Below are 15,969 nucleotides of genomic sequence, written 5' to 3' on the forward strand. Positions count from 1 at the left end.
CCTTGTAGTACTTCTGATAAACAGGACTCAGAAAGGCTACTCGAGCCAAGTCATATGCGTCCCAGCTTACGGGAGAGAAAGAAGAGATCCGGGAAAGACCAGATGAGAAAGGAGTTCCTCGCCAAAAAGTTAAAGCCGGAAGGACGAGGTACGGAAACTGGCGAGCACATATTTTCTTATCAATCTAAGTAACAGCGCAGCAAAGCGAGGCAGGGCAGTGACGGCGAGAAAGCGGTTAAAAAAAAAAAAAAAAACTCCCCCCAAGCCCCGTATCGCAGATCACGCATACCTACTGTTTCAACGCGCGGGACCTATCAAGAGGGGCAAGCTGGAAGTCGCGAACGCTTAGAGCTACAGAGGTCTTTTCGGACGAAGCGAAATACCGGGAAGGGTGGCTGGTTGAAAAAGAAAAGGTACGAGACGACGACAAGAGGACTTCGAATCGGAGATAAGGACGAAAAAAGAGTTGATCACGTTGCGCTCTTGTGACTCGCTTCCCCTGAAGGCTCGAAAGGCGCAACCCGCGGACAAAAACGCCAAGGAAATTCTTTTTTTTATGGGAAGTGAGGAAAAACAGCTTACTAGAGAAAAGCTTTCAGCAGGCGTCGTTCTCCTCGTTCGTGCGCGTAAGTAACGGCGAAACTAGAACGTGCAACAGAAAGAAGGATCGACACCTGCCTTGAGCGATTGACAACTCATCATCGATCGATCGCAATAGAAGGAGCGACACTACCGCATGTGTCATCCATCCATCTGTACGAGGTGGAGACAGGGAGGGAGAGGGAGAGCGAAGGGTTTCCTTTTCTCGGATGGCATGGGAAAGACCTTCACTGTGTTACATGGCCGGCCGACATCTAGCGCGGACGCGCTTCTCGGTGGTTCTAGGCAGCAACTTGATTTCACACAACAGTTTGTCCGAGACATTCAGAGCACGTCGACTTCACCCCGGTGGAAAATAATGTAACCTTTCATTGACAGTGGGTTTCCATGCCGAAAACTCATTCTGTCCATGAAAGAAGAGAACGACAGCCCGACGTGGCCCGAACAAAGCCCCTGTAATGGCTGTTGAGAAACCACAAGCACTAACACTTTTCAAATAACGAAGCCGTCTAGGACTGAGAACACTGTGTCGATATGTATGATCGGAAGAAGATAAGCAGACAGGGCTTGTTGCGAAGTGTTTACCCAACGCGCTATTTCGGGTGCGGGAGTTTTTTTGTGTTTGAATGTTGTTCCTACTGTTCGTGAATCGTAGCAACACCAAGAAAGTCACACCGGGCGACACCTAGCAGACCGGAAGACGCGGGACGCCAAGAGTGCAGTAATGTGAACTGTGAGTCAGAAGAAAACAAATGACAAAACCGACGCTTACGTAATAAGAACAGTATCACGAAGAGGTTAACAACGGAGGGAAAGGACGTTCGCAAGACCACTGCTTGTACTTTGGAACAGCTGTACAGGAGCCCCAAAGGCTGTCCATTCGCGTAACCAGCCAGTGTACAGGGCTCCTGGTGACAAGTCCATCCACCAGTACTGTGAGGAAGTTCCTTTCTCAGTTTGCTCGGAGGGCAGCAAAGTGGAAGACCTGCCTACGGCTGGTTGGGTAATGAAGGAGAATACTATGAAAAGCATATTTATGAAGAACAGGCTTGAGGACGGTGGTGGGAGTGGCAGAGTCGAGACGGATAAGTCGAAGACCCGAACCTAGCGAGTCACACGGAGCCCTGAGGCCGTTTTCTCATCGAGTCGCTTGCTCCTTTACTCGTTGCGATCTTCTGACTTCACCCGCTGCCAGACGAGCACCCCTCCGCATCCTCGCAACTTACACACTCGCACTCGTACTGGCCTCATCTTGGTTGTACTGCTCCCGGTGCACCGAGAACGGGGTGCTTGGGTCGCCTATAGGACGTCCCCGTCTTCCATCCCACTGCGACGCACTCAAAAGGCAGTGGCCGCCCCCAAAAGAAGGCTGTGTGTTTACTTCAACAGATCTTTTGCCCATAAAGTCAACTCTAAACTCTTCGCGCATTCACGAAGAGACCCGAATTCTTCACGTGTTAGTTATCCGCTTCAACAACGTGTATACTTCTCTATGGGCTCTCCCCCGGTAGCTAGTCTCCGGCCGCATTCTGCACTGGCCATACCGCTTCATTTCCCCAGGCCCCCTCCGCTTACTTTCTTGTTCCTACGTGCGCAGAGCACCTGCAGGAAAGCCTGCTGTTCTCTCCCTCTGCTGGAATCGGTGGCCAACGCAAGCTCCTGCGCTGCTCATCTCTACGTCGGCATCTATGATTGCAGCCTCCGACCACCTTTCTTCAACCTTGCAGCCAAACACACCCAAGTTGACTGCCACTTAGTCCGCGTTCATTCCGCATACTTCCTGAGAGTTGTGCGTCTGTATCGCAATTGCACGTGCTGCCACCACAGTACCGGACAGTGAAGATGTGGTTGCCCAACAGTATGCCGTCACCAATCTTAGTTCCAGTACCACTGGCATCCGTACCTCGAACTGCTGCCGTCCTGACACATCGCTTCTCTGTTTCTTCCACCCGCGAACTGGCCACTCACTTCGAGTGCGCAAGGCTTGGGTGCCATGAAGCGAGCGGCCTTCGAGAAACGTGAAAGTTATCTCGGTGTTTGTTACCCTCCCGAATCACATCCTGGGAACCTCCTAGCGACCTCTATTATCTACTCTGTAGCACCCGCACCTGTGGTGCGGAGCACGGATCTGGTATATTCTGCCTGCACTGGCTGTCTTCAACCACTGTGTTCGACGACACACAGACACTCGCTACGGAGTAAAAAGGACTACATGGAGCACGGTTGCTATCTATTACCAAAAAATCGTTACGGCGAACGCCCCCCTCCAGAGGGCTGCTAACTGCACACGACGCTTGACTCTAGGAGACGGACACGGGGGGCTGCCTTGAAGTGGGGCATTTTCCAAACAATCACACGCGCACCACTGAAACACACGAGTGCTCTCGGCGACTCGTAGTACGCAACAGGGAACGGCTCGGAACTTCGGAAACGGAAGGTTCAATCAACGGGAAAAGCGCTACGGCTCGTCGGCGCCGACGTCTGCACACCCTAGCACCTCACATGCCCAAACTTCGTCTACTACACGCACGGCTAGCTTTTCACCACTGGGACCCGCCTCCTATCCAGCACAGCTCCCTCTACTGGGCACCCCCCTCAATTTTATACCGGGTGACTGATGCGCTTCCTACCCAAGCCCCGCATTCGGAACCGGACTACTAAGGCCGTGATGCCGTGCCACTCGAGTTGCACGGCAGCAACACCACAAATTGCCCCGCGATACTAGTGCGCACTCTAAAACAACACAGAAGCACCAACGCCGGTCACTGCCTTTCATTTTCTGCCTTGCTGATTGCCACCCGCGACCACACTGGAAGGACAGGCTGCCGCTCACACAGAAAAAGGAAGACCGGCGGCACTACACTACACACCACTCGTCTCTGCAACTTTCGGCGTCCCGTTTTCTGACCAATGCTTGGGCCGGCCGAACGCGCATCGGTGTCGCAGCTTCTGCTGTCACTCGGGCCAGCAGGGCCCGCGCAGACCTACAATCACTCTTCCTCTCGTCCTGCGAAACAAAGGAGGTGTCTGTGGAGCGCCGACACGCTTCGCGTCACGAGCTCGCTTGTGCTTACAAACGGGTGAGTCCGGAGTGTGCAACACGGAGGAAAGTAACATGCTCATCCCTCCCCGGAGGGCTTCGGGGACCCGCCCCGACTCGACTCAAAATGCCAAGCAGACTCCATGTTTTGTCCTCACCCATTTGCGGCTTAGCGGCTGTGACCGACAACGTAACGCGCAACAGGGTACGTGGAGTCTCACAGAGCTAATGTGCGGTCCACACGAACCGCCGTAACCCAACAGAAACGTCATTCTAGCCCACACTGACGTGGTTGTATGACATCTGTATACACACCACTGATGATAAAAAAACGTGGGGCGGACCCGGATGTTCCGCAGCGATACGCGCCGTAACGCGGTTCACAACGGGAAACACACTGCTGTATCTCACGCCGTCTCTTGGACACCCAGCTGGCCGGGATGTGGCCTGACACTAATTCTCTGCCTCACAGAAAACATGTGAAGTCGGGCTTGCTTTTACCTTCGACGACCTTAGCGCCACCCCAGATCACTTCTGCTGATTCACTGTCACGTTCGCGAAGTAAACACATCGTCGCCGTACTAGCGGGGGGCCACATACATGCATGAACACTGCACAACCACAACACAAAGTCAAGCAGGCCACTCCGGCTTCCAGGGGACCGACTGCACTTAAGAGTAGTCGCCGGAGATAGACCGGGGCGACACGCCCTTGCTTTCCAACGTCCTCCCCACGCGGAAGACACACGTTCTAGCTTATGGTTGACCGGGGCAGGAAGATGGAGAACGCTTTTCAGTGAAGAAAAGATTAAGATTACTACTCGGACAATCGACCATCGGCTACATTTTCAGCCACGGTTATATTTGACCTCGGCACTTGTGGGGCCATCTTCACCCGGCTATCCGCCACCTTTACATGTCTGGGAAACTCATCAGGAACCCATCTACAAACTCCGGTGGCCGCAGACCACACTGCAACTGTATGACGCTAATTTTTTCACTTCCGTGCTGGGACACACTGTGTGTACACAGCTTTCCCCCAGCCGTCGACGCTGTCGGACGAACCCGCGAGAGAAGATTCAGGCACCCCGTAACAGGGACATCCTCGTTCGCTTACACTGTTACACACCAGACTCGGTCCGTCCCTGAACGCCCTCACCGAAACCAGACAGTCCGCCTACGTGTCTGCTGGTACTCTGAACTGCTGAGCCGCCTACAGTGTTGGGAACTGAGGAAGATATCAGCGTCACTTGAACTGCCCGAAGACATGGGGGAGGACCCTTCTCGACATATCTCTTCGAGATTTCCTCGGTCGGCCGCTACAGCTCTCTGGACAGTAGTCAGGCCTCTACGTTTGCAGATAGCCGCCCTGCTGACGGCCTCACTGTAGTTCAGGCCACTCCGCCCATCCAGGAAACACTCGAAAGTGCCGCTCCGTACCATCATGTGACCTCCCTAACAGCAATAAGTTCCCTCGGGGGTCTTGGCTACGCTCACACGCTTGTACTTATTCTTCTGCCATACTGCCTACCGTTGCACTTGGTGGGATACCATCGGGAGCTTCGAGAAACGTGAATGCTTCCTCGTCACCAGCAGCACAAATCATCTCCAACATGAGCTCGATGCACGCGGCCGTGCTGGCAGAATTCGCACTGCAACAGCTGTCCTTATCATCATCTCTCTCTGCTCTACTACCTAGGAGGTCCTGGTCTCCCACCGCTGTTGCCAGAGAGTCTTGATCTCGCTTGGTTGGGGAGCTCCACTCCGTCCTCTCACCACAAACAGTGCACGCTCCACATACGGCTGTCCCTGTCCATCGCGGCTTTGTCAACCCACCGCGTACAGTGCTTCTACTGGGATCGTAGCTAACGCAGGTCGCAGTCAAATGTGCACGCTCCGCCGGCATGTGAGAATCCAGTAACCACGTTTCCTTGGGTTCCTCCCCGACCCTTTCACACGACGGAGAGCCGCTATGCGGTGCCAACTGATCAGCTTTATCTTCGTTTACCACGTAGTCCTGGGCTGCCCCGTCACCTGCCGCAGAAGAGAGCGAGGTTCCACGAACTGTGCACGGGGACAGGTCAAAAGACGATGAGACAGTCGACGCAGCACGGGAAAACTTTGCTGTGGACGACTGAGAGGCCCGCCTACAGGAGAACGAGCAGGATGTCGAGAAAGACGAGAAGCGAGAAAGAGCTGACTCCCCGTCTAGAAGCGCCGAGTCGCCCTGGTCTATGAGCTTCGAACTCTCGGAAAGGCAAATACTCCCCTCCCTCTCGACATACGATGATGCCTGACCAAGGCAGCTACAGTCGGTGTCACCCAATTCCGCCTCCAGTGGCACAGCGCCCTTTTCTGCGTACGTTGTATCGGTGACTCGACCACTTTCTGCTTCTTTTTCCTCTCCGGGAAAGCCACCTACCTCTGAAGAGGCGCGGCCGTCAACCGGGTCACTCGTCTGCTCTCCTGGTGTGTCGCTCTTACCCGCACGCATCGGAGAAGTCACTGTCTCAAGCTGAACAGCCCCACACACCAGCTGCTGCCGTGTTTGCGAAGTGCTTCTCTGCTGTCCTGTCCCCTCACTCGCATCACTATCCTGCCGTCTTGAAGATAGCTCCACCGCTCTCTCGGTCTCTCGCCTGTCTGTCGGAGTCGCCCACCGTGGACTCGAACCTTCTCCAACAAGGTGATGAAGGCCTCGACTGGAATCTAACTTAGTGTGGGACTCCTCAGCAGAGCCCTGTACCACAGGTGCTCTTTCGACACATTCGCTCCTCGCCAACAAAAGAGACTTTGAGATACCAGCGGTCACACCATCACTCTCCAGCTCTCCTTTCTTCGCAAGGATCTCTTCCATCTCTTTTGAACCGAAAGGAGATTCAAGGAGCTTCTGTAATCGACGTCGGCGTTTGCGCGCCTCCTTGCTGTGTCTCTTGCTTGCCCTTCTCAAGTCCTCCACATCCTGTATCACGCAGTCGGCTCCTCTTACCTGGTTCCGACACAGCAATGCGCCCGCCTCGTGCGGGGTGTCACGCTCATCCACCCGCCGCCGTGCGTTCTTGTGCAAACGAGCTGCTCCTGTCTCTCCTTCATGCGGGCCACCAAGAGTATCACCGCCACCCTCCCGCTCCTCATTACCGTTTTGCTCCCGAAGCCGTTCCCCACCTGCCGTAGCACACTGCCCCGGTATGGTTGCTTTGACCATGCTACCACTGTGTCCTCGCATGCGTCCGTGCTCATCTGTTGTGTCTGACTTCGTCAGCCATCCAAGAGCAGCAAACGTCCGCGCACATGCGTCTGCCAACACCGCTGCCCTCCTGGCGGCCTCCTCGGGCCCCAGCAGCGGAAGCGAGCCAGTGCATGGATCACCCGGCAGCTGCTGAGCCCCCGGTAACCCGCACGGAGACTGCAACACTTCTGAAGGACGATTCTCCTGATGGCCACTGATCCCGACTCCATGAAGGTCGCAAGAGCCGTCCACCTCCGCTCCCAGTCTATCCGGCTGCCAACGGCTGCACCCGGCGCCATCGGCCTTCCCCCAACAAGTACGCCGTGACAATTGTTCCATGGAGGTCACATACGCGGGACACATACCGGGTGTTAAGCCGGGGGTTGCGCACGCTCCACAGCTGTGTTCATCTTTGCAACCCTCGCATCGCGTATCAAATGAGAGACAGGATTCCCACCTCGGATACAATGTGCGGGATCGGATACAGATGTTTCTGTCGTCTTCACAGCACCAAGCACTTCCGTCCACGGAGGGCTGCGTCTCGCCGCTTGAATTTCTAGTACCACGACCTTCCTGAGGCTGAGTGGACAACCCACTCATGCTCCGCGTCGCTTGTCTCCCACCGACGTCCTCCTCCTGCTTCGTCATGCCTCCTGCGCTGGTCTCTTCTTCGGAAGCTCCAGCACCGTGACCGCAAGAAAGGCTACCGTACACCGGACAACCACCGTGCTGTAGCCCCGGTGGTATCCACCTATTCCTGTTGGCCGAAGAAACGACTGCGTCCTCGACTTCGACGACCCCACCTGACGATGGCGGACTACGTTTTCTTCCCAGAAAAATACTCAAATCGTGCTCACCAACACCTCTCTTCAAAAAGTCACCGATCTCGCTGTGTTGCAAATAGACCGAGTTGCCTAGTTTCTCACTCTCTTGGCTACTCAGATCCACTCCAAGCTTTGTGTGGTCGTCGTCTAAGGCACCGCTTTCGGACAGGGATGCGAACGACGACGTTGTTGTGCAACGGCAGAGAGATGACGAGCTGGAAGGCTGGGGCGACGAACATCGCGAAGAAATTGACTCGTCCGGGGGCGCCACCGGCACGAAAACTTCCTCAGCAATGGATGAAGTCTGCACACAAAAACGCAAACGAATACCAACAACCGTGCACACGCTCGTCCCTCGAGAGCCCCAATGACGGATCCCCTACCATCAGCCTACCCAATCAGCGAAGACCAGCCTACCCCCTGTACCTTCCACGCATTCTCGAATCTCAACCAACAGCACGCTTCACACTTTAGAGCATCACGAACGCACGATCACGACTACCTAGTGGCTTCACCGGTTGCACAGAGAGTGCTATCAAATCGACAGCTGGAAACGTTGTTTCGCGAGGACTGGCTTAATCACACTGCAAGCACACGCCGCCTTTTTGATGATCGACTAGCTAGTACCATTATATGGTCTACAGACACACTGTTAAGACGCGGGTGCATCTGTTTTCCTTACCCGCAGAAAGCATCTCCCTGGGGATGAACAAGCTGACAGCAAACCTATGCCCCTTGCTGCACCATCTTCACTGCTGGTCGTCGTAGCAGAATCGGCACTGGAAATTCGTCGCACGACGACTTTCCGCTGGAAGCTTTCCCACAACGCTGCCTCCCCGCCTGACTCTTCGTCCTTTGGCGACCTGTTTTGGCGATGAAACTCCGCAGCCTTCCGTCCGTTTGTCAGACTCTCTTTTGTCGACGTATGAACCGCTCCGCGGCAATCTGATTCTTCCCCTTGAGGATCGGCAGCTGACTCCAAGCACTCTTCCTCTCCCGCACTCTCAGAGTCTCCGGAAGAAGCAGCGGTCTCACTGGAAGGAGGAGACACCGCCTCTCGACGAGGCTGTACGGGGATGACATCTGATACCTGCTGCTGTTCGGTCGTCTTCTGGACGCTCTCTCTCTGAGCTAGTTGCAGGGCTCTCCGTCCCAGATCGTGATGACGATCATCACCTTGCACCTGTTCTGCCTTGCGCTCGGTGCGCATCTCCAACACCTGAGCTTTGCTCCCCTGCTCCATAGCTACTGATTCGCGCCGAGAGAACGAAACGATGCCGACGTCGTGCTCCTTCGGTTACTTTACAGTCGCGCGTAACTGTACAATACTTCGTTATGATTAGTATCTATCAGTTTCGGGAAAAAGCAGTGTGGCCTACTAGTCACCAAAAGAAGGTAAGACGCCTGTAGCCGATTTCCTTTCCTCGACTGCGACAATGGTTTGTTCATCTGGGTGTGTTGCATCCTCACCTTCGCGACTAAACGCGTCTAGGTCAGTCGCCACAACAGTCCAAAACAATCAGTTCGGACGACTACGAACTCGAATCTGTCGCTTGCTTCTTCCTTCAAGCAGAAAACCTCAGGCTAGGTGACCCTGTTCGAGATTCAAAACTCACAACACTATGAGGGGTGCGAGGTCTCGTCACACGCATACCGGAATCCCACGCCCCGACCTCGGGGTAACGCCAGCTAACGATTTCATTGAAGCAGAAACTTGGCTTGTTTTTTTCCTTTGAAAAAACGAAATGGAAAAAGCAGAAAATACGTCGCAACAAGGAAAATTTACAACGCCTGCCGACAAAGATCCAGCCTCAGCAGGGACTTCTAGAGAGCAGAGAGGAATCCGCCATCTGAGGCAGCTCACTCGACCTCCCCGTAGTTTTCTAGTCTTAGAAGCTGGACCGTCTGGGCCACATACGTAGCTTTCCTCCAGTGCGCGGAGTAGGAGCATGAAGAGAAAAAACCTGTCTTCGTCTTGCCACGTGTAGATGACGGATGGGACCCCGACGAACTAATCTCCTCACCCCCCTTCTTCGGCTTCCCTGAACCGGTCCATAAGATCCGAAAAAAGTCATCTGAACTACACCTGAAGAAAAATCTTGTCACTACGCTGGTGTGCCAATGGATCCAACTACTACCGCAACGCTGGCGTTGTTCAGTTTCAACATCACTGGCGAACGCGCTCCTGCCACGCCTTTTCGATGATGTCTCCCCCCGGGTGAGACGTACTACGGAGATAACACCAGGTAAACAACGAAAACAACGATATAAAAACGGATGACCAAGAAGGAAAAACGACGGGTCATTACCACCCGCACCCTGATGCTCCGCACAAATATCCTACCACGACGACGTGTACGCAGTGCTGAGCAGACTAGTCGATTGCGCGGAACAAAACCCCCGTGAAGAGGGAGCGGCCGAGAGAAAAACACCAAGAAACACGGCAACACAATACAAAGGTGGGAGTCGGTGTGTGTGAGGCAGAGAAAACTCCCGGCATTTCCCGTATCATCAGCGAACACCCGCTGAAGTTACGGAGCTGCGAGCACTTGTTACTTTTTCTTCTCATTGGCAGACGGGTGCTGCCGTACTTAAAGAAGAGACACACACACCGGTCTGTCCCCCACGTTTACACAACTGGAAAAAGAGAACTACATAGGATATCGGAAAGAGCCCCAAACCGGGGTGTCCTCTATCCTTTTAGGCGAATAGCACCATAAGAACGCACTAATTGTCTTGAAGGCCTGCACAAGGAAACTCACTTTCACTAAAAAAAGCGCAGACCGTCGCCGCCGCTTGGGGGGCGGCGACAGCTCTGGCGTGTTAGACGGTAAAGGGCGCTACACACTCGAATCGCAACACCATAAAAATAGCAGCACGTTTCGCCTGTCCTTTCTACGTAACAATTCAGAAAACCATTAGACACCACGCTTGACCCGTGTCATCAAAACACGCGACGAAAAAAAAAGATACTCGAAGGAAGAAATAAGCGAAAATCAGAGACGCACCGAGTCGTGTACACACCGTCGACTTAACAGTTCGAGTAACACCGCGCTGATGCACTGGCTGAAATGTCGGGTGAGCAGCTACAGACGGAGCATCGAGGTCATCAGATCCTGTGTCTCGAACGGTTAATAACATGCCTCGCTGGACACCGGTTCACGCACAACCCCGACTTACTACCACTGGTGTGGGTGATCACCGTGGCCAAGCCGTCGGAAAGACATGCGCCCCATCCGCAAAAGAGAGCGACCCCCGCCAGGCGTGCTAGCGTCCTGCCACCCTGCAGCGCACGAGCGATGCTGAGCATCGCCTTCCGGGAGGGCAAGACGAGGAGAGAATGATCTGGCGAGACAGATGCCGGCCGGGACGGAACAAAAGCGTCGAAGAAAAGCACGCACACTTCATACAGTCGGCCGCCTACTGATACAAACAGTTGCCTCGTTGAAGGTCGCTACCCACTCGGCGCTCCCTCAACCTCGGCAGGTCACTGGGCACAAACCAACCCAACAGCAGGATTCACCCCTTCCTTCACAAAAAAAGCAAAAGTGTAGCGTAGGGAGGTGAAGCGGAGTATCTAATACTCTGATCGTCCAACGTACTAAGCGCTTGGCGGGCTGTCGGGCTGCTGCGGGTGCTCCATAAGCCGTCGGAAGGGTGGAACGCGCTACCTCGCGAGCGCTCATCCAGCCACGGAAACGTGCATGGACACGGTTTAGCTGGGGAAAAGCAGAATTAGAGAAAATACTGACCACCGGACCATCACCTGAAACTACGCATTTGCTGTCGCTGCATACTTGGACACAGGGGAAGATTTCGTGCTGCAGGGGTGGAAGAGAGTTCGCACTCTCCCCCCCCCCNNACGCCATGTGAAAATGCCACACAAGTCTGATCAAGCTGTTGATTCAAACTCTGTTACGTGAGTCGATGCGATAGGATGTCAATTGCGAGAGACCCAGTCACCCAAACGGGTACTTCTCTTGAGGAACAGCAGGGCAGGCGGTCCGAGGGGGGCACAGGGGACCGCTGTACAATCGGTGCGCTCGCGTCCTGGAGGGAGGAAAGCGGAAGGATCGAAAACGGATGTCAACGCGGTAGGCGCGATAGCTATGAGCCACTTGTTTAGAAGTGTGTTGGCAAGTCAGCGCGGAAATCGAGAAAGGAATGTAACCTGGTGCGAAGGATGTGAGCGATCTCGATCTACACGGTGGAGCACGAAGACGTAGGAACGAGGGGGCTGGCCGTGTTCGTAGAAGACACCACCGTGTTACCGCTGCTTCACTACGCAACACAACGACTCCACGTTACCTGCTATATGAGAAGGGATTTCACTCACAGGTGGTTAATATGCAAGAAAAAGCCACTTTTCCACTGAGATATCGATCACGAACTTCTAATTGTCCTTTCAATGAAATGCAGAAGTTGAACACAGCGTCTGTGTGCACAGATTTCTCCGTCCGGGGGTTGTCCCGCTGCCGATGCTATAATTTGCTACGTCCTGGTGGGCAGCGGAGCAGAGAGGGGGGGGTCCAGGGATTGGGGGGTCGAGGGATGATTCCACCAACGGGCTGGCGTAGACGGTGGTGGAGGAATTCGACCCCGTCACTAATGCAAGCCTATACCGGAAAAAAGAACTTGGAATCGACAGTGGAGAGGACGGAGGCGACGCCCCGGAGGCCAAGTTCGAAGATGACGACAGCTGCGATCCTCAACTGGACGTAGCAGTGCGTTCCAAGGACAGACTGCGCCCCTTCTGAGGAGGCAGACCACTTTCGCGGCTCCGCCTGTTTAACTGGTAATCGGTTACGTCCTGACCGGCTGATACGCTTCCGAGACCCAGTCAGAGCTGGTTGTTCTTGCTTTTCGACTGGGAGAGTTATGAAGGGCTTCGAACCTGTCTGGTTGCTAACGGGTGCTTTGACTGCTGAGGCTTGCTCTTCGAAGGAGGTATGAAAGGAATTTCCCTCCCATGTTCGGTCCATGGGCAGCAGTAAACGAGCCCCTTGTATTCGCATACAGAAACAGAGCAGTGGGAGCGACACAACGGTTTGCTCAGCAGAGGTCCAGAGTAGGTGGAAAAGAAGTCCGAGCGAGGCCTTGTATCTACGATAATAGCATTGTTCTCTGAAGACAACGGACACACCAGGACACATTACAAGGGTGACTGAGCTAAAAGATACAGTATGTTATTCCTATGACGCGCCTCGGCTCGACGTGCCGGCGTCTCAGTTGCGTGGCCTTGATAGCTCGGGTGTGGTGAGTGGAATGGTGCTTTGCCTGGTAGCGCCGCATGGGTTGAAAGAGCAACACACCACTCCCATGACACCAGAGCCATCGGCGGCAGACAACTGCCGCTACCGAGCAGGTACGACGCCTCGCTGAGACACAAGCGAGCTAGAAAAAACAGTGTGTCGAAAAAAACAATAGTTGATCAAGATTGATCGTCAAAGATGCGTTTCCAACAGATGACTGCAGCGCCACACACGAGTTAACGTAGCTGAAGACGACCGCAAGTGAATACCCCGGCGCGACGCTACGTGGTATGACGTCTGGAACAAGGACCTGACAACGTCAGATCTGCCGGATTACTGCCTGTGACTCCCGCCACAACGGGAAATGCAGGGAACATGTGCGGGCTCTAGTAGCGACACAGCATAGCACAGTAGGAAACACACGCAAGCACAACGTCGCTAACCACTTGAGGCCCATGGGCCGCACGCAGTCTTGACCGGGAGCACAGCACTGTCCACGGTCTGACAGCGCAGAGGTGCGCCTCCAGTATCCGGTTGTCCTCGGGTCCCCGTAACACCCCCACGCGAAAAGGAAGACAATCGTCTAATTTCTCAGGAGACGATTGGAGCGCAACACAAACTCTGCAGTAGACTGTAGCACAGCAGCGGGAAGGGAAGTGTTTCTCGCGGCAACGGCACCTCTTCCGTGTGGACAGTCTCGCGGACGAGACGGTCACGAGAAGACGCTGGACCTGCGGAGTAGGCGGAGAGTGCGTGTGAATCCTTCATCCGCGTGGTCGCCACGCCAGGCCACAGCGAAGAGATGCGCTAGTGACGGCGGGAGTGTGACAGAAAAAAGGAATAGGAACCACAAAACAGACGGGTTCGTCAGTTGCACGGGGAGTGCACAATTGCGCCACTAGATTGCAGGGTGTCACACGACTGGGTGCAGTCCCGTTTGCTGAGTTGGAATCCGGAGCTCCGAGGGTCCCCAGAGCAGGAGTGGTCTTGCAAGTGCCCACGAAATATTGCCGTTTCGATAGCGGAACAAAGGCGGGAACATTTCTGGCTCCGTGTAGAAATTCGCCTTCGTGGCCGACTTCAGTAAAAAGAATCTGTGCTACCGAAGTCAGGATGAGGAGAAAAGCGTTTAGACGAAGGAATAAGGTCCACGAGGGCGGCCGAAAGTCACGTCTCACGGCGGCGTGTTTGGCTATGGCTTCGTTTGGAACGCAAAAACACGAGAAACGCGGGGGGTTAACGGAGGATCCACTTTTTTTCGCAGCTACTACTTCTTCCTCTCCTGATGCATTGCCATGAAGTGCCAGCTTCTTTGCAGGTGTAGAAGATACCTTTATAAAAAAACATAGGGACTTTTCTGTGTTGTGGCCCCCCCCCCCCTTCAGTCAGAGATGTGCGCGAAGCAGGCATGTACCAGACGCGACATTTACGGATAGGTATTGTATATGTATATATACATGTGCCGTGTCCTCCCCACATTTCACAGCAGAAAGGTGTTTGCCCTGTTTGCCGTCTTCTTCTTCGCGAAAACATCAGCACGCGCTATCGCAACTACGACAGCTGCTTCTTTCCTTGTCAGAGTCCGTACCGTCCTGTCATTCCGTATCGCCCCCCACCCTGCCTCAGAGCCCTTTTGTTCCCTAGAAATTTCGGTATCCTCGTCTCGCGGCTTCCATGAGAGGCGCGACGGCCACCTTCAACCACAGATACAGATGAATAGAAGGCCCTGTAGGAGGAAGAGCGAGAAACTTTTGGTCTGCCCAGCAGGTCACCGATGGTGTTATGAAGCACATGCATGCAGAGGGGAAGAAATCCTAGGCTGCGAAGTTTGAGGCTAGAGGACGGCGTCTTCAGGCGAGAGACTACGGCCTACCTGACTCTAAAAAAGCAGAGATTCATTCGCCTTTGCTTCCTCTAGATTCTGACACTCCCCCGTTCCGGTTCTCCGTTAAGTTTTCTCAACAAGCTCTCCCCGGGGACAGGGCGTCTACTCAAGGAAGGGAGAGAGAGAGGAGCTAAAAAAAGCAGCTCGATGATCGTCTTTTCGAACATCTACTCACCTCCCTATCTGCTAAGTGACCGAGCGGCCGATTGACGTCTTCTTCTTGCTTTTCATTTTATTCTTCTGTACTCTTGCAAAGGTGCATGTGGAGAAACGCATAGTCTACAGATCCTCTTGCTCTCTCTTTTTTTTCTCCGGTGGTTCTGTTTTTTTATCCCTTCTCCGCAGGTGTACGTGTGTACACTCCAATATGAGTACGTAGTTTACACCCTTGCGTATCTCGTTTCTCCTTCTTGGTTTCCTCCGAGAAGGGGCCCAACAAAAGCCTGCCTCCAAACAAGCAAACTCTCTGTTTTCACTTTCTTTGGTTTCATTCAGAGCCGTCCGCAGGAAAAGCCGGGAGCGTTTTCCTCCCTTTTATTCTCTCAATCTCATTCTGAGGCTGTGACGACAGGTCAATAGTGAAAATGCATGACTTGACTTCTTTATGAATTTCTTTCAGTCTTCGTTCTTCTCTCTGTGCTTCTTCTCTCATGTAAACCCTAGACCTTCTCTGCCTTCTTGTCGGGCTTCTGCGTGGCAAACGTTCTCTCATATACATCCGTGTATGCACTCATTCATCTACACATATGACATACCGAGAGCTTTCCGGACATCCCTAGATACATGTACATGTAACAAAATACCTACACACGTACACACACGAATATATCTTCTTCGCCACCTATATATGGGTGTTTATACACCGTTTTTGCGTATGACCTTTTCTTTACCCCGTTTTCTCCGTTCTCATCCTTCAGCACAACGACCGTCTTAGCTCTCCCCCGTCGTCCGTTGCGTCCCTCTTTTTTGTTCCTTCCATATGACGGGGGAGACAGACTCGCTAGCAGAGGTAGCTTCTTCGTCAGCATCATCCCAGACACCTGCTTCTCTCCTTTCATCTTCTCGGGATTCTTATACATCTTCCGATGCGCACCAACACAACCCTCGGGCTCCTCCCGGCTCTCACCCCCCCCCCCTCCC

General features: G+C 53.8%; 2 protein-coding genes across 2 annotated transcripts in view; one reads left to right on the top strand and one right to left on the bottom strand.

Moving 5' to 3' along the window:
* Positions 1–2,452: 2,452 nt before the first annotated feature.
* Positions 2,453–12,115, bottom strand: CSUI_006117 (uncharacterized protein). Its single transcript, XM_068066282.1, has 2 exons — positions 8,375–12,115; positions 2,453–7,996 (listed from the first exon to the last, which is right to left on the bottom strand). The coding sequence occupies exons 1-2, from the start codon at positions 8,933–8,935 to the stop codon at positions 5,147–5,149; spliced, it is 3,411 nt and encodes a 1,136-aa protein (XP_067921746.1). The 5' UTR covers positions 8,936–12,115; the 3' UTR covers positions 2,453–5,146.
* A 2,704-nt stretch (positions 12,116–14,819) lies between these two features.
* CSUI_006118 (actin-like protein alp4) overlaps positions 14,820–15,969 on the top strand; it is a 10,309-nt gene continuing 9,159 nt past the window's right edge. The window contains exon 1 of the mRNA XM_068066283.1: positions 14,820–15,969. This exon is cut by the window's right edge and continues 528 nt beyond it. The gene's annotated coding sequence lies outside the window, so the exon portion shown is untranslated.

This window comes from Cystoisospora suis (genome assembly GCF_002600585.1).
Source record: "Cystoisospora suis strain Wien I chromosome Unknown contig_3048, whole genome shotgun sequence".
NCBI classification, from domain to species: Eukaryota; Apicomplexa; class Conoidasida; order Eucoccidiorida; family Sarcocystidae; genus Cystoisospora; species Cystoisospora suis.

Excerpts from the sequence above, each read along its gene's own strand:
- CSUI_006117 (XM_068066282.1), bottom strand. The coding sequence starts at position 8,935 with ATGGAGCAGGGGAGCAAAGCTCAGGTGTTGGAGATGCGCACCGAGCGC. Across the intron at positions 7,997-8,374 it reads CAGGGAGATGCTTTCTGCGG|ACTTCATCCATTGCTGAGGA; the intron begins GTAAGGAAAACA and ends TTTTGTGTGCAG.